At 44.6% G+C, this 25150-nt stretch overlaps 1 protein-coding gene across 1 annotated transcript in view; it reads left to right on the top strand.

The window, feature by feature from the left end:
* LOC126416581 (uncharacterized) overlaps nt 1-25150 on the top strand; it is a 671456-nt gene that overhangs the window by 365275 nt on the left and 281031 nt on the right. Inside the window, exon 2 of the mRNA XM_050084331.1 lies at nt 6683-6882. Within this exon, the coding sequence (XP_049940288.1) occupies nt 6683-6882 (200 nt within the window). The remainder of the gene's footprint in view (nt 1-6682; nt 6883-25150) is intronic.

Below are 25150 nucleotides of genomic sequence, written 5' to 3'. Positions count from 1 at the left end.
CCGTCACCCCCCGTCCACCATCTCCAGTTCGCCGATGACACCGCATTCCTTGCCCTTGCCCCCACCCTGCAGCGCTCCCAACACCTTCTCCAATCCCATCTTGACTGGTTCACCGCTTGGTGCAACCAGTGGTTGCTCAAGGTCAATCCCTCCAAAACCCAGGTGATCATTGTAGGCAAAACCACCCCTTCCTTCCGCATCCTTGATTTCTATCTCACCATCTATGGCCGTCCTGTCGCCCTCACTCCCACCCTTAAGTACCTTGGCGTCACCCTCGCCCGTCGCCTCTCCTGGACTCCCCATCTCCGGACAATCCAAGCCAAGGCACGCTCCCGACTCTGTCTCCTCAAGCTCCTTTCCGGCCGTACGTGGGGTCTGGACCCCTCCACCATCCTTCACACCTATAAATCCCTCATCTGCCCTATCCTTTGTTACACCCATCCGGCCTGGATGTCCGCCCCCCCTACCTTTTATAAATCCCTCCAAATCCTTGAACGCCATGCTCTCCGCCTCACCTATCGCATCCATCTCCCCTCCCCCACGCAGATCCTGGAATCTATCCTCATCCCCTTCCCCCACCTCCTCCTTTTCCTTGAAAGGATACGGATCCTGTACACCTCCTGCAAACTCGATCCCCCTCATCCGCATGTCTCAACCATCCTCTCCCTCCCCCGACCACTGCCGCGCCTGTATTCCCACGTCCCACCCGGTCTCCATCTCTCCACCCTCCTTACCCTCTCCCAAGGTGGCTTCCGCCAGCTCCCCCTCCCTGATGATGTCCTCCTCCCCTCCATCTACCCCTCCTATCAACTTTGATCCTCCCCCCCCCACTTCCTGTGTCCTTTCCTTTAGGCACTCTCCCTCCCTTCCTTTTCCTTTCCCCCTGTCCCCTCCCTCCACCCCTCTTGCCCCGAGCTTCCCCTCCCTCTTCCTCCCTTCCCCCTTTCTCCCCTGCCCATGGCATCTGCTCTCCCCTCTCCCTCCCGCCCCCACTCCTCCTTTCTTGGCAGGTCCCCGGACTCGTACACGGTTAGTGAACATTCGCGCGCCGGAGATCAACGCCTCGTGTTCTGTGTGTGCCGTCGTTTTGTGCTTAAGTGGTTCAGTGTTATTCGTTTTGTGCACCTACGTTCACGTGTGACAATTTTCGTTTCTGTCTCTGTCCAGGTGTCTGAACAATTTTATCTTGGACTCTACGCCCGTGAACGGCACCTTGTATTTTAAACTGTGTTGTTCAAATGGTTCAAGTGGCTCTGAGCACTATGGGACTTAACATCTATGGTCATCAGTCCCCTAGAACTTAGAACTACTTAAACCTAACTAACCTAAGGACAGCACACAACACCCAGCCATCACGAGGCAGAGAAAATCCCTGACCCCGCCGGGAATCGAACCCGGGAACCCGGGCGTGGGAAGCGAGAACGCTACCGCACGACCACGAGATGCGGGCTAAACTGTGTTGTCTCCGTTTATATGTCCACCATGTTTTTTCTCTAAATGTCTTCATTTCTATATCTGTGTTTCTCTGCGGCCAAAGAGCGGCGTCGTATGCTGCTGCAGGCCTGCCTGTACTACAGGTTTCAAAATAACAATAAAGAAAAAAAAAACTAGATCCCACAGCGTGTTTGTGGTGCAGTACCGCCAATCCGGCTATCTTCCAGTATCGGAGAGGAGTAATTTCAGCTTTTAAATTCTATTTTCCACTTCGTTCTTCTTTTCGGGTGCCGCGTGGGATTAGCGGAGCGGTTTAAGGTGCCGCAGTCATGGACTGTGCGGTTGATCCCGGCAGAAGTTCGAGTCTTCCCTTGGGCATGGGTGTGTGTGTTTGTCCTTAGGATAATTTAGGTTAAGTAATGCGTAAGCTTAGGGACTGATGACCTTAGCAGTTAAGTCCTATAAGATTTCACACATATTTGAACTTTTTTTTTCTTTTCGGTCTGAAATGGCGGGAAATGAGAAAAAAGTAAGAGGAAATTGGAATGAAGATGCACGGAAATGGCTGTGAGCAAGGTTATGTCTAACAAAATGTCCGCGAGGCAGGCAGCTGAAGCGATTTCAACCGAAGGGAAGGGATTAAAACCTCACAGGGTAAGATCTGAAAGATCGGTGAAGAAAGTTGGGGTGTTCCAAAAGAAAAATAAACACGTGAAGTGTGCCCATGGAAATCCAGTTGCAAAGCGGCGAAGAAAGCTGAAATTTTCTGGAAATAATGGGTCAACAGAAGAGACTGAAAAAATGCATCGTGTGTCTGGAGTCATTTGAAAAAGACTGGGTTTTTTGTACCAAGCGCAGAAGCTGGACACATGTTGAATGTGTGGCTCACAAGGATATTTTGTATTTTCTTTGCCATCTCTGTAAAACAGTTAGCTGAACATTGGTGGACTGAGGTGACATAGTAGCAATAATTTCCCATGATTACTTGTGCTATTATTATTTAATAAGTACCATTACAGTACATCAGTAACGACTGATATTATCACAGTAGAGACGATGGCCGATACTGCAAAACACTTACTACAAGCCCTGTAATTGTAGCTTTTTTACTTCCGATTTAATTAAGTACGGCAGTTAGAGGCGCCATTTCAAGGAAGACTCGGCCCCTCCCGCCGGAGGTTCGAGTTCTCCCTCGGGCATATGTGTGTGTGTGTGTGTGTGTGTGTGTGTGTGTGTGTGTGTGTTTTTCTTAGTATAAGTTAGTTTAAGTAGTGTATAAGTCTAGGGTCCGATGACCTCAGCAGTTTGGCCCCTTAGGAGTTCACACACTGAGTTCACACATTGTTGAACACTTTTAATCACCATCCTTACATGGCGACGTCCATAAACGTTACTGCCCGACTCTTAACAGCACATTTTTGAGCCAGTATTGCTGCATGGGGTTACGTGTTACAATTTATACTCGACGTTACCCAATGTTTCTGAGAAGCATTCCATCACTGCTGTACTTGAAGCAGGTGTCGAGAAGCGTCAGATTACTATTTTAGGTCCATCTTCACTCTTAACCCTACCAAGATTATCCCTCATTTTGTCACTATACCTATGTCGTTCAGCACTGTGGAGATTTTTATAGCAATACGGAAGCCGCTTCCTCGGTGCGTAGGCTACTATATTCGTGCATTTTCCTCCATCCCCATTAGGTTGTCCTCTCATTCTTCATGGAGACCTATTATTCTTCCACCTGTTTACATGTTCAGTCTGCCAGCATTTGTTTTCCATTAGGGTCATACACTACTGGGCAAAAAAATTGCTACACCACGAAGATGACTTGCCACAGGCGCGAAATTTAACCGACAGGAAGAAAATGCTGTGATATGCAAATGATTAGCTTTTCAGAGCATTCACGCAATGTTGGCGCCGGTGGCGACACCTACAACGTGCTGACATGAGGAACGTTTCCAACCGATTTCTCATACACCAACAGCAATTGACCGGCGTTGCCTGGTGAAACATTGTTGTGATGCCTCGTGTAAGGAGGAGAAATGCGTACCATCACGATTCCGACATTGATAAAGGTCGGATTGTAGCCTATAGTGATTGCGGTTTATCGTATCGCGACATTGCCCCAAAATGGGGCATATTCAAGTACTGACTGGAGGAACACAACTGCTAAACGACCCCGCGTACCTCGCGTTATGTCGCGTCGAGGCTGATATTGCGACAATCAATGGATGAGAAACACAGCCGGCAAGTACAGTGTAAAACAGAGAAGACATAATCAATAAAACAGGGTGACATTATCAGCATAACAAATAAAGATTATGACTAGTGCAATCTATATTACTTAACGACAAAGTGAAGTCAAATAATTAGTGGGTACGTACTTCACCGAAGTTTTATCAGCCCCCACCCCCACAACAAAACTTTCTAGACCCGTTTAACATCCCCCACGTGGAATCTTTACTATCTCATCATATTCCCCCCTCTCCTCACTCACGTTGAACACCTTCAAACAACCTACACCTTAGCAACGGTATCTTCTGTGATTTCTGTTACTAGTGCTGCGCAAATTCCACCAATCCTACACGTGTGTATTCACAATATCCTCTCCCAACGAAATTTCAACTGTCGCCCTCTCCCAGACAATCAAATCTGTTCCGACACTTGACCAACCTCCCAATCATAATGCCACCACACCCTTCCCACCTGCCGCGCGGGGTAGCCTGTGGTTTAAGGGGCCTTGCCACGGTTCGCACGGCTACTCCCGTCGGAGGTTCGAGTCCTCCCTCGGGTATGGGCGCGTGTATTTTGTTCTTAGCGTAAGTTAGTTTAAGTAGTGTGTAAGCCTAGGAACCGATGACCTTTGCGGTTGGTCCCATGGGAACTTACCACAAATTTACAAATTCCCTTCCCACCTCCTTAGACCGACACCCTCCTTTGCTACTAAATTTCTAATCCTTTTCTCCTCTTAGTAGCAGTGCAATACTTCGTTATCCCACGAGGGGGACGAAAAATAATGTAGGACACTGATACACGAAGCAAGGTTTGGGTTTTGTGCAACATCCCCTTGTCCATTAAGCACTATTCCAGGCTCTCGTAAAACTTCAGTTCCTCCAATAAACTGAGATCACGACACTTCAGCGCTTGTGGGACATATTCATAACATACTCAGTGTTCCCTGTTGTACGGCTACTCTTGGTTGACGGCAGTCTTATTAGGTGGTTGCAAATTCTCTTTAAATCTTACGTTAAAAGAGCGGCCGGCTTGGACGATGTAGCAGTGATCCCAACATTTACAATCATTTTTATATATCCCGGAAGCAGCAAATTAATTGTATCAACTTATCAACCTGAGTTTTAACTGAAATATTAGTGCGTTGTTAACCTGGGAACCACACATATCTTCTGATTTTCTAAGGTGGAGAAATAGTTTTCAAATTTCGCAACAAATGACTCTATGTAAGCTTGCTACTAGTAAATATCCATTGTATTTTCCACCAGTTTCACAGCTTGCAAAGACCATAAATTCTGTTTCTCTGTCGTGTGGTAGGGGGTGGCAGGGGGGGGGGGAGGGGGAGTGGCGGCGACCAGCCTCCCCTGCCCATTGCAGAGTAGGGTGTGATAAAACCCCTCCCCGCATTTTTGAATCGGCAGTCATCGATTCAAGAGCTGACCACCAGGCGACACAGTTGTCTTATTGTAACTTAATGCTTCGTGAAAGATGAGAAAATGAATTAAGTCTGCTTTTTTACTATTTACTTGTAGCTGTCCTATTTAACTTGAACATTGTAGAGTTTGAAAAGAAGTATTAAATAATTACCCATTGACGGTACTGCGTTTATGTTTCACTTCACTCCGAAGTAATTGTGCCACTTTGTCCCTATAAAATCAACGTGGCGGGTTTTTCCTCCAATGGCGGAATGCAGCAAATCCCCGCAGGTGTTCTGGGGTAATTCATTGCAGGTTCAACAACCTTACGACAATTCTTCAATGCTAACCCCGGAAAGGATGACATTCAACCCGTACTGCGTGAGATTATCTCACCTTAAGATACAATTCCGCTGTCTAAAACAAAGATTTATGGAAAACTTTCTGGAACAGCATTGAAATCTGTGCTTCTAAAGTTGATACCCGATAAAGAATGAATGGAAGAAGAATGCATGGGAAAATGGAAGCTTGGAACTGGGATCGGAAGATGTGCCAAAGTAAAAAAGAGCATCCTATACAAGCAAAACAACGTAAGGTACATTTCATTACTCAATGTCAAAACAAACAACTACTTTATTGTTTTTGAGTCAGATTCAGACTTCTAACACCATGGCAGTAGCTCAGAAATAGATATGGACTTATTATTTCACGAAGAAATATTCGAAGAAAAGACGAACAGGAACAAGAGCATAGGACGTCAATGAATAATCAGAAGACCTAACAAAGTACACTATTTACTTGCTAGGTAGATAGCTTAGCCTCAGTAATTAAACTCTTTCACGTAATCCTACACATCCTCTACAAGAGGAAAGTAGTATTTATTACAAGTATTTTACTGCAGTATGCGCAAATTTACTAGGTATTTCAGTTCAACACTCCGTTGAATAACTTGTTTACAGTAAAGCAGTTTTATAGTCATTTTAAGTGTTTTTATAATTCAGTCATACATTTTTATTTATGTTTATTACTTCGAGGCTTTAGCCAATTTGTGGGTGACGATGATGATTATGTTGATGTCTCATACTCCGAGGAGCGTAGGCAAGGTCCTAGTGGAGGTGGTTCGCCATTGCCTTCCTCCGACCGTAATGGAGATGCATTATGATGATGAAGACGACACAACAACACCCAATCATCTCTAGAAAGGAAAAATCCCTGCCCCCGCCGGGAATCGAACCCTGGACACCGTGCGCGGGAAGCGAGAACGCTGCCGCAAGACCACGGGCTGCGGAAAGTTTGTAGATAAAACACCACAATTTTTGTGTTAGCTACATTGTGAAGGTCTCTGTAATTAATAATCAGATAGATCTGGAACGTGAATGGGTATGACTTCAGTTTGAAATTGTGTGAATATCTACCTTCATTGACCACAATATTAGAAAAACTGAAAATTGCTCTGTGTCCCTACCTCCCCTACTCCCTTGAAGTGAACTGAAGCAAGAGTTGATGCTCTTTGCAGAGCTCTTACCACGTACTGAATCAGTACAACACACACAGTGCTAGACTGCAGCACTCTGAGCGGTCGTGTTTTGGCGCTGTTGCAGAGGCGACCTTCACGGTGGAGCTGGTGATGCCCCGGTACGTGTACCGCGGCCGGTCGGCCGTGCTGCAGTGCAACTACAGCGTGCACCTCGACGTCATCCACAAGGTGGAGTGGCTGCGCGGCGAGAAGAAGCTCTTCCAGTTCATACGGGGCCGGTCGCCGCCGTTCAAGGAGCACCACGTCCACGGCGTGCACATCGACGTGAGTACCGCCTCCGCTCCACGTCTGCGTCTACGTATGTGCGTGTGTGTGTATGTGCGTGTGTGTGTATGTGCGTGTGTGTGTATGTGCGTGTGTGTGTGTATGTGCGTGTGTGTGTATGTGCGTGTGTGTGTATGTGCGTGTGTGTGTATGTGCATGTGTGTGTATGTGCATGTGTTTGTTGTATGTGCGTGTGTGTGTATGTGCGTGTGTGTGTGTGTGTGTGTGTATGTGCGTGTGTTTGTATGTGTGTGTGTGTGTGTGTGATGTGTATGTGCGTGTGTGTGTATGTGCGTGTGTGTGTATGTGCGTGTGTGTGTATGTGCGTGTGTTTGTCTGTGCATGTTTGTGTATGTGCGTGTGTGTGTGTATGTGCGAGTGTATGTATGGGCGTGTGTGTGTATGTGCGTGTGTGTGTATGTGCGTGTGTGTGAGTGCGTGTGTATATCCGCGCGCGCGCCCGCGCTCGTTATCTGGTAGTGACAAAGTGGATGGCTCAATTTTTTCTACCAGTCTCTCGACTTCTTCAATTCTAGTCTCCATGACCAATAAGAGGTCACATTTCCTGTCGACACAAATTATATGTCTTTAGTGCAATGCGTTGCCTTCTGCGTCCTTACGCCGTTGATCTTGTCTCATTCTCCCGGTTTTATGAGGGCGTCCACGACCTCCATTTGCTTCTTCGACGTGTTTGACAAGGCCATTGGCAGAACTGGAGTGACATCGTAATCCTACTGTCACTATTATTGATGTTTGTTATTCAAAATGATTATCTAAAGCGTGTGTAAATGGAAAAGTTACTCGCAAAAAGTAATTTCATCACATATCCTCCTCTTACATAATACCGCATATTACTGTGAATTCACAGGTCATGGCTTACCATGCAAGGAACCGCCCCATCTGATCGGATTAAGATTTATTTGAATTATAATACACTACTGCTACACCAGGAAGATGACGTGCTGCAGACGCGAAATTTAACCGACAGGAAGAAGATGCTGTGATATGAAAATGACTAGCTTCTCAGAGCATTATCACAAGGTTGGCGCCGGTGGCGACACCTACAACGTGATGACATGAGGAAAGTTTCCAACCGATTTCTCATACACAAACAGCAGTTGACCGGCGTTGCCTGATGAAACGTTGTTGTGATGCCTCGTGTAAGGAGGAGAAATGCGTACCATCACGTTTCCGACTTTGATAAAGGTCGGATTGTAGCCTATTGCGATTGCGGTTTATCGTATCGAGACATAGCTGCTCGCGTTGGTCGAGATCCAATAACTGTTAGGAGAATATGGAATCGGTGGGTTCAGGAGGGTAATACGGAACGCCGTGCTGGATCCCAACGGCCTCGCATCACTAGCAGTCGAGATGACAGGCATCTTATCCGCATGGCTGTAACGGATCGTGCAGCCACGTCTCGACCCCTGATTCAACAGATGGGGAAGTTTGCAAGACAACAACTATCTGCACGAACAGTTCGACGACGTTTGCAGCAGCATGGACTATCAGTTCGGAGACCATGGCTGCGGTTACCCTTGACACTGCATCACAGACAGGAGCGCCTGCGATGGTGTACTCAACGACGAACCTGGGTGCACGAATAGCAAAACGTCATTTTTTCGGATGAATCCAGCTTCTGTTTAAGCATCATGATGCTCGTATCCGTGTTTGGCGACATCGCGGTGAACCCACATTGGACGCGTGTATTCGTCATCGCCATACTAGTGCATCACTCGGCGTGATGGTATGGGGTGCCATTGGTTACACGCCTCGGTCACCACTTTTTAGGACTGACGGCACTTTGAACAGTAGACGTTACATTTAAGATGTGTTACGACCCTTCATTCGATCCCTGCGAAACCCTACATTTCAGCAGGATAATGCACGACCACATGTTGCAGGTCCTGTACGGGCCTTTCTGGATACAGAAAATGTTCGACTGCTGCCCTGGCCAGCGCATTCTCCAGATCTCTCACCAATTGAAAACGTCTGGTCCATGGTGGCTGAGCAACTGGCTCGTCACACTACGCCAGTCTCTACTCCTGATAAATTGTGTTATCGGGTTGATGCTGCATGTTCAGCTGTACCTGTACACCCCATGCAAGCTCTGTTTGACATAATGCCCCGGAGTATGAAGGCCGGTATTACGGCCAGAGGTGGTTGTTCTGGGTACTGATTTCTCAGGATCTATGCACACAAATTGCGTGAAAATATAATCGCATGTCAGTTCTAGTATAATATATCTGTCCAATGAATAACCGTTAATCATCTGCATTTCTTCTTGGTGAAGCAATTTTAATGGCCAGTAGTGTACTTTCAACTTGAATTTCACTATTTAATCTAATTTCTCTAGCGTCAGTTAATTTTCAAGTGGTTAAGCTTCAGCAGATACTTAATTTGGACATTTCGCGGGCAATATGTGTACGTGCCACAAAGCACTTTTATGAAATTATCTAGATTGATAATTGGTAGACGTTGCTCATGTACGGAAAGTACAACAACATTAGTAAAATAAGTAATATTTGGCGTCAGCTTGTATGGCTCCCGTTAATTATCAATACTGATTACTTCATGGAAGTAATGGGTGACAAGTATACTTATTGCCTTTGTAAATTACTGTATAATAAATAGTGCAAACCATGGCGAAGATGTTGTTCAAACAATTCAACGAACTTTGAACCATACGAAAATATGCAATTCTGTAGATTAAGAATTGGTAGTGAGTGGGTATGCTGCATGAGTGGCGCCAACACACCACGCCAAAGTCGTGAGCGAATGCTATTTTGGGGCTGTGACGTTTAGTGCCCTATTTCACGTACTTACCCGTATGGTTCTAATTGTAACTCACATGGCGGAGTTAGGAGACTGGGTGGGGAGACAGACACGTAAACAATGGATTGTTCACGTCTTTGTGGAGCATAACACATCCCGCAGTGTTCTAGAAAGAAGTTTATTGTCTATTAATTACTACAGAGATAGACGTAACAGACCAAAAAAGGGTGGGAAAAATAATAAAAACTGCATGTAGCACAGATGTCCAACGTAGAACTACAGAAGCATCTATATAAAATTTACAACTAAAACTAGGCATATACCAGTCGAAACTCTTCACAAACTCACAGTCGTGCCATGTGTTCTTCTGAGGAAACCCATCGAACATCAACACATGCTTACTGTAGAGATGCATAAGAGTGTCAAAGGCGTCATAAATAGACGCCTTTCATCATAATACCCAAAAAGTTGTTGGGTGGTGATCTGTAAGAGACTAATGCACGTAGAGACTTCCTTGAACCGAATAAGACATTGATAAATTATTTATTTCCACATGTTTTGTAGACCCCTGTGAATCAAAGCTAACTCATTTTGGGAACAGAAGCTACTCAATTCAATTAAATCGTAGAAAACACTAGAAGTTAAAAAATTCCCAGAAAAGCAAAAATAAAACATGGATTTCTTGTCATATATACAAATCAATGTCACAGCCTCGCTCTCCGAGGAACATTTGTACAGAATAAAAGACATAAAGTACAAAGCACTTAGGCTGGAAAGTCTAGAGTATAGCTCGTACAGTTTTCTAGTCTGCAGCCCCAGTGCTGCATTCTGGATCCCACTGATAACGGCTGACAGTGGAAAGCATATATATATATCTGGACGAGAGTTAGTAAGTGTTTTTCAAGCAAAAATAAATTTTATCTTTTCCTGCTTTAATTTTTACTATCTTCTTAAGCCTGAACACGGTTGTTGTGATAAACGAAACAAGTGACTGTTGGTTTTTTGTTTGTTCTAATGAACCTCTAATAAAAGTAATAATCTTGCATTCAGTCACACTAAATAGTACACTTCAAATCAATGTAAAAGCAGTAACATATGCATTTCTGCGCAGAAATAAATAACGTTGCTGTGACTGACTTCCAAGCGGATAAACTCGAGAACATAGGAAGGCTTTGAGTTCATAGCGTAGTACAGTGTGATACAAATTGAAACATGGAGAGATACTTGGTCTAACATTACAATCACTGGAATCATGCGTTCGGATTGATTTCATGATTTACCTACAGGAAGGATCTTCATAACAACACAGTTTTCGAAAATACCGGGTTCCCGGGTTCGATTCCCAGCGGGTCAGGGATTTTCTCTGCCTCGTGATGACTGGGTGTTGTGTGATGTCCTTAGGTTAGTTAGTTTTAAGTAGTGCTAAGTTCTAGGGGACTAATGACCATAGATGTTAAGTCCCATAGTGCAGAGAGCCATTTGAACCATTTTTTCTTCGAAAATAATACGATGCTAGCTGTCATAAAATATTTCGTTCTCATTACAGGCGGACTCTTCAGAGTCATTGTAAATCAATTGCTTCAAACATTTTTCCTCTACACTGTACATCTTCATCACAAAAGCACACAAAACGCACGAAACGGAGAGAACTTCAACTACAGCTAACGGCTACGAAACAAGAAAACATAACAAAGTTTTCAAAAACGACGCGTTTTTCCAGTGATACTGCTACTACCATCTAAAAAAACTACAAAGGCTGCACTCCTGACACGCGTCTGCGAGGGCCGTAAATATACACCGCGGAAAATCATCGTTACTAGCGAGACTTAATACTACGTGCGCCCCACATTTCCATTTCCTGTAAGCGCTGTAACACTGCATCAGCCGCACGCTAAGTGTTAAAAATTCTCATAAGGACTGTGCGTCACATTAAAGATCTATATCCTATGAAACAGGCTGTAATCCTTGTTTAATAGAACCAAATATTCACCAATTATTGCTTCCGTCAGCTTTATGGACAATTCTGATGTTTCCTCCTCTACTGAAACGTAATTAATGTGTTGGTAGAATTACATGATAGCGTCTCACATTTTCATACTCGTATCTACTCATCAGCGATCTACGCATAATGCTTCTAGTCGTATCATTGTCGTATTGCTATTATTTTCCTCTAGTGTTTGTAATCATAAAACTCTGGATGCGCTGCCTTTCAGCATTTAACAAGGTGTAGATAAACTTGTTGTAACTGGGATTCACAGTTCTAAAGATATTTGTCAAGGACATCATCTTTCCGCCAGTGAATGTTATACGTTTTTATTACACTATTCCAATATCGGCCTTAGGCCATTATCAAGTGATATTATGCCTTTAAGCCATGTCAATGTAATGTAAGCTGACACATGTGTATGTCTTTGTCAGTACTGTTAAATACACTCGTGACGTTGTTACACAGTGCGAGCACTCGTATTCAAACATCGTAAAACAACATATTCTGTAAGTGCACATGTTCGTTAACCCATCACTAGTCACAAATGCATAAGACCACAGCTGCAGACTACTGTCAGCAGGCTACTAATCACTGACAGTCAGTTACGCTAACCGCCACGTCTCATGGACTGACTACAAACTGATTGATTGCATGCTGTCCCAAACCCTATTTTCGTAAGTACTACTGTAGCTCAATGACATAGAAATTTCTGGGGAACTTGTAAGATACGGAGCAGAGCAGGTAACTTGCGATGTGAAACTCTGACTCGATATTTGATGCTAGCTCACCCCAATTGGTGACGCACTGCTCTCGAAAAGCAGAGATCTCTGGGTACTTATCTGGGTTCAGCACATAATTTTAGCTTGTCCGAAATGTTGGGCTCTTATAGTCTGCATCCACTGTGCTTCTACATAGATTGACATAAATAGATACGATTGCTGGAAACCATTGAATCCGCTCCAAAACCTAGGCAATCATCGTTGGCCGCACCACCCGCTCCTTTCGTCTCCATGATTTCTACCTCACCCTTTATGGTCATCCCATCCAGCTCACCCCCACCCTGAGATACCTTGGCCTCACCCTCGACCGTCACCTCACCTGGACCCCTCACCTCTAGACCATCTAGCAGAAAGCCCATTCCCGCCTTCGCCTTCTGAAACTCCTGTCTGGCTGGACATGGGGATTGCATACTTCTACCATCCTCCACACCTGAAAACCCCTCATCTGTCCTATCCTCTGTTATACCAACGTTGCTTGGAGCACCTCCCCCGCCTCCTCCTGTTCCTCCAACATCTCCACATCCTTTACATTGTCCGCAGGCTTGATCCCCCCCACCCTCTTGTTTCCTCCTTCCTCTCCACCCTACACTCGTTGCCATACCTCTATTGCTGTATCCCTCCCTCTCTCCATGTCCACACCATCTCCTTCATCAGGGCAATTTCCAGCGCCTCCCCCTCTCGGATGATGAACTTGGTCATGACATATACCCTTCCTTCCAACTATAACCTGCCCTTGTTCCCCCCTCCCCAGGGCCCCCATTTTCCTCTCCCCTCCTTCTCCCAGAGTGGATTTTCCTCCTCCCCCCGCCCCCTGTGAGTCCCTGCATCCCATCGTTGCCTCTTTCCTTCCCACATCCCTCCCTACCTGGCCCTCCTCGGCGCAACCCCTGCCCATCTACCCCTCCTCTCTTACCCTTCCCCCCTTCTTCCGGTCTTCCTCATCTCCTTGCGCCTGGCAGATCCTCTGCTTTGATCATCGTCAGTGTGCCACGTCAGTTTGTATTTAGTGCTGTGTCTCCTGTGCATCAAGAGGTGTGATTTTAATTGTGTGCTGTCCTAGTACTTAGAGTTACTGTCAGTGTTTGCTATGTGCTACGCCATCCATTGATACTTTTATGCTCTGGTCATTCTGTGCCTTGTGCTCTTTAATTGTCCCAGTGTGTGATTTTTTTGTGTGCACTAATTTTTTACAGTTTTTATCTCCATTTTACAGTCGCCTCTATTTTGTCTGTTGTCTTCCATGATGTTCCCCCTTTTTTATATCTACACTCCTGGAAATGGAAAAAAGAACACATTGACACCGGTGTGTCGGACCCACCATACTTGCTCCGGCCACTGCGAGAGGGCTGTACAAGCAATGATCACACGCACGGCACAGCGGACACACCAGGTACCGCGGTGTTGGCCGTCGAATGGCGCTAGCTGCGCAGCATTTGTGCACCGCCGCCGTCAGTGTCAGCCAGTTTGCCGTGGCATACGGAGCTCCATCGCAGTCTTTAACACTGGTAGCATGCCGCGACAGCGTGGACGTGAACCGTATGTGCAGTTGACGGACTTTGAGCGAGGGCGTATAGTGGGCATGCGGGAGGCCGGGTGGACGTACCGCCGAATTGCTCAACACGTGGGGCGTGAGGTCTCCACAGTACATCGATGTTGTCGCCAGTGGTCGGCGGAAGGTGCACGTGCCCGTCGACCTGGGACCTGACCGCAGCGACGCACGGATGCACGCCAAGACCGTAGGATCCTACGCAGTGCCGTAGGGGACCGCACCGCCACTTCCCAGCCAATTAGGGACACTGTTACTCCTGGGGTATCGGCGAGGACCATTCGCAACCGTCTCCATGAAGCTGGGCTACGGTCCCGCACACCGTTAGGCCGTCTTCCGCTCACGCCCCAACATCGTGCAGCCCCCCTCCAGTGGTGTCGCGACAGGCGTGAATGCAGGGACGAATGGAGACGTGTCGTCTTCAGCGATGAGAGTCGCTTCTGCCTTGGTGCCAATAATGGTCGTATGCGTGTTTGGCGCCGTGCAGGTGAGCCCCACAATCAGGACTGCATACGACCGAGGCACACAGGGCCAACACCCGGCATCATGGTGTGGGGAGCGATCTCCTACACTGGCCGTACACCACTGGTGATCGTCGAGGGGCACTGAATAGTGCACGGTACATCCAAACCGTCATCGAACCCATCGTTCTACCATTCCTAGACCGGCAAGGGAACTTGCTGTTCCAACAGGACAATGCACGTCCGCATGTACCCCGTGCCACCCAACGTGCTCTAGAAGGTGTAAGTCAACTACCCTGGCCAGCAAGATCTCCGGATCTGTCCCCCATTGAGCATGTTTGGGACTGGATGAAGCGTCATCACACGCGGTCTGCACGTCCAGCACGAACGCTGGTCCAACTGAGGAGCCAGGTTGAAATGGCATGGCAAGCCGTTCCACAGGACTACATCCAGCATCTCTACGATCGTCTCCATGGGAGAATAGCAGCCTGCATTGCTGCGAAAGGTGGATATACACTGTACTAGTGCCGACATTGTGCATGCTCTGTTGCCTGTGTCTATGTGCCTGTGGTTCTGTCAGTGTGATCATGTGATGTATCTGACCCCAGGAATGTGTCAATAAAGTTTCCCCTTCCTGGGACAATGAATTCACGGTGTTCTTATTTCAATTTCCAGGAGTGTATGTTCACCATGCTTTCTCCTTTGTATATTTTTAAATGTCTTCTATTGTTTGTTCTATGTCTTTCGGCTGAAGCACATATGCTGCTGCCAGCCCGTCCCACTGGGGAAATGAAATACAATAAAGGAAAAAAAAGGAAACCATTGAAACATTAGTTAAATCGCCACACCACACTCGACTTTTATGTGCAACGCCTTCCATACGATGCGTGCTTTCTCCCTGAGACAACAACAACAGCAATCACTTGGGAAGGACATAGTAACTCTTCGAAATCAGGCTAACATACAGCGGCGCAGTTAACAAAGAACTTTCATGTTACGCTAGTTAGAAGTCGCTTATTCCCATAATTTGGATTGTGGTTCCTTCGCTATTCTCACCTTCGGCTACAGCAGTTGATGCTAACCTCCCTGGTTTATTCACTGCGCCATTACATAACTGACAGACTTGTGGAATAACGTCGGGTGCCGTTAGGTTGCGTGTCTCAAACTGGTAAAGTATTTGATAATGTCAACAGCACCGTGAAGGAAACTCTTAAATAAACTTCAAGAAGAGTGAGAAAAAAGTGGCGTCATTCTATCGGAGACAAAGTAACGACTATGTTCACTAATCCATAACGTGAATGTTCTTCGAATATAAAGTTCTTCATAAGCAGATCAACACGGAGTCACAGAAAGTTATTAGAAAAACGATTTCAAGTTCATTTAATACTGTCAACAAGTACCGATTACGAATATGTAGATCAATGAAAAATATCAGAGAGTTAGAGTGAACATACATCTTTGTCATCTTAACTTATCAGTAACAGAAACTGCAGTAAGAGTGACTCTGTTTGACTGTTAGACATTGACTGAAATACGCGTTTTATGTATATTTTAATGAGCACAATACATTTCATTTTTATGTGATGCTTATTGTTGTAACATGTGATGCTTATTATTAGCCGTTGCTGTAGTTGTAACAGAATCTTCTTATTGCGGTATAATTTTTATACAAATAAGGCTTACCTGAAATATATTTGAATGTACAGTTGAAAGTACATTTATTGCAAAGATCTTCGTAAAACTTTACTCGAACGATATTTAACAGAATTAGGTTATTTTTGTAGTACTTAGGGATACATAGAGAAAACGCATCACAGTGCAGAATGCAACGAGCTGCTACAAAATTTTTCTGTCATTACAAACTCAGCGATCTCGTATTTTCTGTCATCATTTTACGAACGGATTTTATAAGCTGCCTTTAACCGCTTTTCTTGCTATTGCGGAATATATCCATAACATTACTAAGAAGTTGTGAATTTTTTCGGCTGAATCACAGACTACTCACGAAATTCAAGTAAGTAAGCGTAAGCATCAGAATGAAACAAGCGAAAACATCAGCAATAGGAAAAAGGATTCTTAAAGAAAGTCAGCTAACGCCTCTACATCTTCATCTACGTATACTTCTGCATTTATACTCCACGAGATATCTTAATGTCTGTGGCGGTGGGTACCTCTAATATCTCTGTCATTTTGTTTTCCTCTCTTCCATTCACGAATGACGCGTGGAAAAACCTGTTTGCAAACTTCCGCATAAGTCCTAATTTCTCTGATTTTCTGGACGTGCTCATATTGGACGAGAGATATTTGATCAGAATAACACCGAGTAATCCCGTGATGATGATAAAAACTTCCCGTGATGATGGAGAAGGGTAAGTGTAACAATCATAGGTAAAGGACCATAGTGCTGAAACAACTGAATCAAAAGTTACGAACGGAAATCGTTCCAATACTTGTGCAGTGGAATACTACGATAAAAGGAAGAAAGGAAAACATGTCGCAACAAGTAGTAATAATCCGAATGGGACGGAAATCGGTACAAACAAACAAATGATTGAAGGTTCCTCGAAATCCCGAGCTGCTTGGAGGGCTTTGTCCACAATGCTCCCAACGCTCTCAATTTGGAAGAGATCCGGCCGCCTTGCTGGCCAAGATAGGGTCTGGCAAGCTCAAAGAAATGCAGTAGAAACTGTCGCCGTGCAAGCGGACATTATCTTACAGAAATGCAAGGATTTAGACGATATAATGTCCCAACTGAACAGAATTTGGCACAATATCCATACAGAAGACAACTCTATCAGCCAAACCGCTTGCATATGGACCAGAGGTTTACCAACGTGTGAAACTCTTTCTCTTGAATAACACAGTAAATTTTTCTGAAATTGTAATCATTTGTGTGTCTGTACATGTACATCTCCTTTACCATTTTCAGTCCCATTAGGATATTTCCTTCGTGATGCGTCGACCTTCTTTTTAGTTTCAAAGTGTACGTATACTGGTACTGTTGCTGATAATATTGAAGAGTAGTTGGTAGTATCGGCCAAAAGAAAGAAAAATGTTTAGAAAACGTGAGTTATAAACTGCATACCATAAATTTACAGGCACTTGCGGAGTAGAAGAGATGCATTTCACCGAAGAGAAGATGAACAACAGGTCATAGCTCTTAACCATTGCTCACGTTACGGGGGAAAAGGGGTGCAAGCACACCCCGGTCACGGGTGCTTAACTAAATAGAAATCACATGCAAAATTTAAAATCTGTAACTATGAAGTTGAACAAAAGGTCTGACCTCAGATGTCCCTTACTGAAACTGTAGGATCGTTTTGAACTTCATTAGATATGGTCAAGCTAACGTAATGTTCGACTGCTTTACGTGTAAGGCACGAAGAATACATCAGACATGTGGAGCAACAGATATTAAAACATACGTGTAACTGTTGTTATATTCATGACCGAATTTCATTTCAGTCAATTGATACCGGGTTTTAAAGGAAGTATACACTTTTTAAATCAAAGTAAAGAAATGTGTAATTATAAAATAAGTTAATTTCTAACTGTATAGAAAAAGTATCATACGTAATATGTACGGATTTAAATGTAAGAATTTTAAACTTCACGCTCTTCGTCAAGTTCTCATTTCTTATACTGACTGAGCTGCGCGTTTAGGATTAGAAGATTAAATATTATTTTGACTACATTCATATCATAGTAACAGAAGTACTTAAAGTGTACTCATCAGTAAAAGAATCAAGCAAGTTAAAAAAGATTTTGCGTTGTATTACACATAAAAAGTTTAATTAATTGACATCTTCAACTTTTATATTTGATAATTTCTTCTTTCTGTAATCTCAAAGCGATTTGCACCGTTTAGAGCATGAGGAGCAATTTACATAGAAATGTTTAGTTTCAGTCTTTTTTAAACGGTTTGCATATATGCTTTCGTTTGCTTGAAAAAGTGACTACTGTAAGAGAACCGCTGATCGATTACAAGTTCCGACGAGTCGAGACCGCTGAAGCGAATTTACGGAATTTGTGTGACTTCGGACGTACAGAAGATTATTTTGTTGTATTTTGTCTTGAATTGTGACTTGTCATTCCACATAAGTCGAGCTCAGATGTCAGTGGAGCTGAATAGCCTGCTGCGTGCTCTCACTTATTTTATGGTTGTGTGTAATCTCATCACACACTCTTAAGAACTTTGTTATAATGGAAACGAATGACTCGAGTGTTGAAAAGTGTTACAGTGCTTCATCTGGTTGTCAAAAACGTAAGCGTAAACACGTGCAAGACAATGCTGCTAAAACGAGAGAGATGTTGTTACCATTTGCGCCACAAGCTAAATCAGCAATGTCTGGGGACTGAAAAGAGCACAGAGAAGACGCTGAAGTTTTCTTAACTGAGGCAGAGTAAGATAAGGATTTTCAGAGACAAGGTACATAATTAGTCAAATACTTATAATTCTCACTTACTCTGAGGTGACCATAGTCATAATGTAGTGATATACATAGTGATATACACATATATAGATGGCGGTAGCACGGCGTACACAAAGTATGAAAGGGCAGTGCATCGCCAGAGCTGTCATTTGTTCTTAGGTGATTATGTGAAAAGGAGTGCGACGTGATTATGGCGACACGATGGCAATTAACAGACTTTGAAAGCGGAATAGTAGTTTGAGGATGAAACGCATGGGACATTCCATTTAGGAAATGGTTAGGAAATTCAATATTCCGAGGTCCACAGTTCAAAAATGGCTCTGAGCACTATGCGACTTAACTTCTGAGGTCATCAGTCGCCTAGAACTTAGAACTAATTAAACCTAACTAACATAAGGACATCACACACATCCATGCCCGAGGCAGGATTCGAACCTGCGACCGTAGCGGTCGCTCGGTTCCAGACTGTAGCGCCCAGAACAGCACGGCCACTCCGGCCGGCCCGGTCCACATTTTCAAGAGTGTCGCGAGGTACCGAATTTCAGGCACTAACTCTTGACACAGACAGCGCAGTGGCTGACTACCTTCACTTTACGACCGATAGTAGGGGCGTTCGCGCAGAGTGAAATAGTCGCAGAAATCGATATGGGACGTACGACGAACGTATCCGTTGTGACAGTGCGGCGAAATATGGCGTTATGGTGCTGTGGCAGCTGACGACCGACGCCGAGTGCCTTTCCTAACAGCATAACATCGACTGAATTGCTTCTCCTGGGCTCGCGACCATACCAGTCGGATCTTACACGTCCAGAAAACCGTGGTTAGCTCCCAGTTTCAGTCTGGAAGAGCTGATAGTTCGGTTCGAATGTCGCACAGATCCCACAATGTCATGGACCCAATTTGTCAACAATACACTGTGGATGCTTGTGGTGGCTGCATAATGGTGTGGGCTGTGTTTACGTGGAACGGACTGCGTCCTCTGATCCACCTTAATCATTGACCGGAAATGGTTATGTTCGGCTACCTGGAGACCATTTGCAGCCATTCGTGGACTTCATGTTCCAAAACACATCACTGGGACGCAATTATGGGCAATTGGCTTGAAAAACTTTTTGGACAACTCGGTTCCAGTTATTGGACACCGCCGACGTCGTTGCACGGGAATCTTATCGAACATTCGTGGGACATAATCGAGAGGCCAGTTTGCGTACAAAATCTTGCATCGGCAAAAATTTCACAGTATATATGTATATCTTTAGGGGCTTCCAACGACTTGTTGAGTGCATGCCACGTTGAGTTGCTTCACTACGCCGGGAAATGGAGATCCGACGTGGTATTAGGAGGTATCCCATGACTTTTATTACGACAATATATTACGGCTCTCGTGGTGAAAGTACTTCATAACAACCCAATCGTCCCAATTATAGTGCCATTTTATTCAAAATTTAGCAGATTTTTATATGCGAGAAAGATGTTTAGAAAGATCTGTAGCATCAGCGGTGCAGAAATGGAGGACTTCAATCAAATCAGAGACGAGAGTAAGGGCGGCACTTGCGTTCAGGAGGAGTGCAAACAAGAAAGTGAAAGTGATGATGTTAGAGCAAGCGACAATCACACTGACAAAACCGTTCCATAAACAGAGCATGCTTTAACGGATAAGCTGATACGGAATGAGAATGTTTTCATTGTTATTCTAGACTACGTGATGGACACTTTTGTTTTCTGATGCAACTACACAAGCCTAAACAATTCTACAATCTCAGGTCGCACAGAAAACATTGCATCTTCGTACAACGTAGACGTTAATAGGCAGGAACTGAAAGAAGAAAGTTTGCACTTACAAAAGATTCATGTGGGCAATTTTGGACCTGAGACACTTCCCCTCCGTGCCTTCTCAATGTTCTTCATGAGTGCAATTTTAACAATATTTTTCGAAACATAATGGCAGACTTACGGATTTTCTGTAGCGGTTACTGTTACCCAAGCAGAGCGGTCTTTCAGTGTTCTTGCAAGAGAATTGTTTGACAACTACAGTGAAGGAAGAGGGGATTGTTGGATAAGTCAGAGAGACCTAATGGCGGCCTGCTCATTAGGTATGAAGTACAGATCTTGTAATTACTGGACTTTTGTTTCGGTGTTTTGTTCTATGCTACGTCCTCCAAAAATATGTAAGCGAAATAGCTTGCAGCAGAAGACATGTGTTAGTATCGAAGAAGATCAAGTGCTCATAGCTATTAAAGCCTGCATTGTAGAACCTATTGATGCTAGAATTTTCTTCTTCGTGGGGCAGTACAACCAGCTGTGAAAGTTCCTCATCCTACAGCCCGAGCAGAAACAGTACTGGTATTAGAAATCCACTATCATAGGTGTCAGAACTGTTTTCGCTTGTAACTTTCGACTCGATCGTTTTCGGACCCGGGTCCCTTACTGTAAATCGACGCATTTACCCTTCTCCATCATCCCTGAATGTAACATCATCACGGAATCATCCTATATACCGCCCGACTCTCAGCACTTAAAGAGTAAGCTTTCCCATGATACACAACGACACTGCCACTGGTTTTTATTGAACATTTTCGTAGCACTCTTGCACCAGCTAAACCATCCCGTGACGTTACCCTACGTTCATCGTTGGGCCTCTCTCTCTCTCTCTCTCTCTCTCTCTCTCTCTCTCTGTCTCTCACTATCGCTTCTACTAACTTGTAGGGGTCCGAGACCATTGATCAGTACGTAACAGTCAGAATAGTTCCCCAGGTCATCGCTCAGTCATGTCCCCGCAATATCCTTTCTTCTAGTCCTATAAGTATCGCAGCAGAACTTCTGAGAAGTTTGGAAGAAAGGATGTGAAGTACTGACGAAACGTAAGCTGTGTGGATGGGTCGTCATTCGTACTTCAATACCTCAGTCTATAGAGCAATTACCAGCAAAAAGGAAAGATCCCAAGTTCGAGTCTCGGTCCAGCACACACATTTAATGTGTCACAATGTTTCGTACATAAGAATCATTCGCCGGCCGCGGTGGTCTAGCGGTTCTAGGCGCGCAGTCCGGAACCGCGCGACTGCTACGGTCGCAGGTTCGAATCCTGCCTCGGGCATGGATGTGTGTGTTGTCCTTAGGTTAGTTAGGTTTAAGTAGTTCTAAGTTCTAGGGGACTGATGGCCACAGATGTTAAGTCCCATAGTGCTCAGAACCATTTGAACCATTTTTTAAGAATCATTCGAACAAGTGTTCTATAAGCCATTACTTTCGTCGATGAATGGTATGTCTTTAAAATTCCTAGAATGAATCTCCGCCCAGCAGCTGCTTTTCCTATAGCTGACATTATGTGATCGTTCCACTTTACGTCATTTCTGATAATTACTCCTCGATTTTTTGCGGTTCTTTCTCTTTCCATTAGAGTTTTCACTTATAGCGTACGCGAACAGTAATGGTTCTCTTCCCTTATATCCGTAAAATACGTCACATTTGTACTGTGGTGGCGAACGTCATGGAGTATCTCCTAATATCTAGTCGGATCTCCTTTTCCAGTGTAGTCCAGCACCTCGATGTGGCATGGACTCCACAACTCGTTGGATGTTCCTCGCAGAAATATTGAATCATGCTGCCTCTGTAGACTTCAATAACTTCGAAAGTGTTGCCGATACAGGATTTTGTGCACAAACTGACCTTTAGATTATGTACCGTAAATATTCGATGAAATTCATGTCGGGAGATCTGGGTGGCCAAATAATCCGCTCGAACTATTCAGAATTTACTTCAAACCAGTCGCGAACAATTGAGATCCCGTGACATGGCGCATTGTCATCCATAAAGATTCCTTTTTTGTTTGAATGGCTGCAAATGATCGCCAGGTAGCTGCACATAACCGTTTTCCAGTCAATGATCGGCTCAGTTGAACCAGAGGACCCAGTACATTCCATTTGCACACAGCCCACACCGTTTTGGGGCCACCACTACCTTCCACAGTGCCTTGTTGACAAATTGGGTGGATAGTTTTGTGGAGTCTGCCCCACACTCGAACTCGACGATGAGTTGCTCCCAACTGCAATCGGTTTTCATTTGACCAGGCCACGGTTTTCCAGTCGTCTAGGGTCCAACCGATATGGTCACGAGCCCAAAAGAGGTGCTGCAGCCGATGTCGTGCTGTCAGCAAAGGAATTCGGCGTCGGTCGTCTGCTGCTATATTCCATTGAAGCCAAATTTCTCCGCACTGTCCTAACGGATATATTTGTCGTACGTCCCACAGTGATTTCTGGGGTTATTTCAAGCATTGTTGCATGTTTGTTAGCAATGACACGTTTTGGCAAACGTCGTTGCTCTGGGTCGTTAAATGAAGGCAGTCAGCCACTGCGTGGTCCGTCGTGAGAGGTAATTCTTGAAATGTGGTATTCTTACAACCCTCTTGACACTGCGGATCTCGGTATACTGCATTCCTTAACGATTTCCGATACGAAAAGTCCCATACGTCTATCTCCAATTACCATTCGTCGTTCAAAGTCTGTTAATTCCCGTCTTGCTGCCATAATCAAATCGGAAACATTTTCAGATGAATCATCTGAAAGTACATGGTAGCTCCGCCGATGAACTGCCGTCTTATACCTTGCACAGTGGATACTACCACCATCAGTATATGTGCATATTGCTATAACATAACTTTTGTCAAAAAATTTTCAAATGTGTGTGAAATATTATGGGACTTAGCTGCTAAGGTCATCAGTCCCTAAGCTTACACACTACTTAACCTAAATTATCCTAAGGACAAACAAACACACCCATGCCTGAGGGTGGACTCGAACCTCCGCCAGGACCAGCCACGCAGTCCATGACTGCAGCACCTGAGACCGCTCGGCTAATCCCGCGCGGTGACTTTTGTCACTGAGTAATTACGTTCACGGGCTACTGCCAGCCTCTGCAGCAATCATCTATCTTTCATAGGTGATCCTGGATTCCACCTGTCTTCTGTCGTTACCACCTGCCTGTTGACAACAGAATCATCTATAAAAAGCCTCATGTAACTTCGGAAGTTATTATCTACATCACTTATATACGAGGACGTGCTGCAGACCCGGCACGATTATTGTCGGTTAATATTCTGGAAAAGTTCACGTAGTCACTTTGATTAGTATAATTATAATTTTGAAAGTACACAGCTCCATATAGAGAGTTAAATTTTTCTTAACCTTTTTTCTCATCTGGTGTCAGTGTGCCCATGATAAGTCTTGCTATGTGACAGTATGCCTAAGGGAACTAGATCTGAGAACATAACTCGCGTACCACTCTAGAAGCGTCACAATCGAAAATAGTTCAAAAAAATGGTTCAAATGGCTCTGAGCACTATGGGACTTAACATCTTAGGTCATCAGACCCCTAGAACTCAGAACTACTTAAACCTAACTAACCTAAGGACATCACACACATCCATGCCCGATTGAGGATTCGAACCTGAGACCGTAGCGGTCGCGCGGTTCCAGACTGTAGCGCCTAGAACCGCTCGGCCACAACGGCCGGCCGAGAATAGTACACCAAGCTAGGTGGTGCAGTGGTATGTAAATAGACTGCTAGTCTTAGGACGGCAGGTCAATTACCCATCCTTCCATGTAGATTTAAGATTTCCGTTTTTTCCTTAAATCGCTTAAGGCAAATGCCGGAAAGGTTCCTTCGAAATGAAACGGCGGATTTCCTTCCCCAGCCTTGCTCAGTCCGTTTGAAAAGGCCTCGTCGTCGACGGAAAGTTATCCCTAATCTTTCTTCCTCCTCCCTCACAGCGAAGAACACAAGGCTCTTGGAAGGTTGGGTACTTTTGTCTTAAGGATGACTTCAAAAAACCAAAGTCTCTTATTACCGTGCGAAAAAGGTTCTTCGTATATTTGTAATTTCACTTTGTTAACCGAACTATACAGAACAAATAAGAAGCCCATTCAATAGCTAACAAGCGATTAGGAATGTTATCCACATCAATTGTTAACATTCTAGATCTCATTTTCGCAAATTTATAGTCGCTCATACCTCATATAGACTCAAGCTAAGACTCGGAAATTCCTGTTACTTCAGAGAATTTATGCCACAGCGCGTCCTACGAGGCGGAAGCTATAGGTACAACACCTGCCAATACGGGTCTCGAAGTTTTCACATCCCGCACAGCTAACTGCTGGTGACAGCCTCACGTTCAAACATTTCCAAGCTTTATCGTACAAGTAAACGCTGGTTTGCCCGAATACCTAGTTATAGTCTCGCGATATCACAAAAAGTGGACTTCTGTTTACCTATTGCATCAAACAGGATCAATA

The sequence above is a fragment of the Schistocerca serialis genome, chromosome 8 (assembly GCF_023864345.2).
Source record: "Schistocerca serialis cubense isolate TAMUIC-IGC-003099 chromosome 8, iqSchSeri2.2, whole genome shotgun sequence".
NCBI lineage: Eukaryota > Metazoa > Arthropoda > Insecta > Orthoptera > Acrididae > Schistocerca > Schistocerca serialis.
Note: the sequence above shows the minus strand (reverse complement) of the source record. Positions and strands in the feature narration are given on the sequence as shown.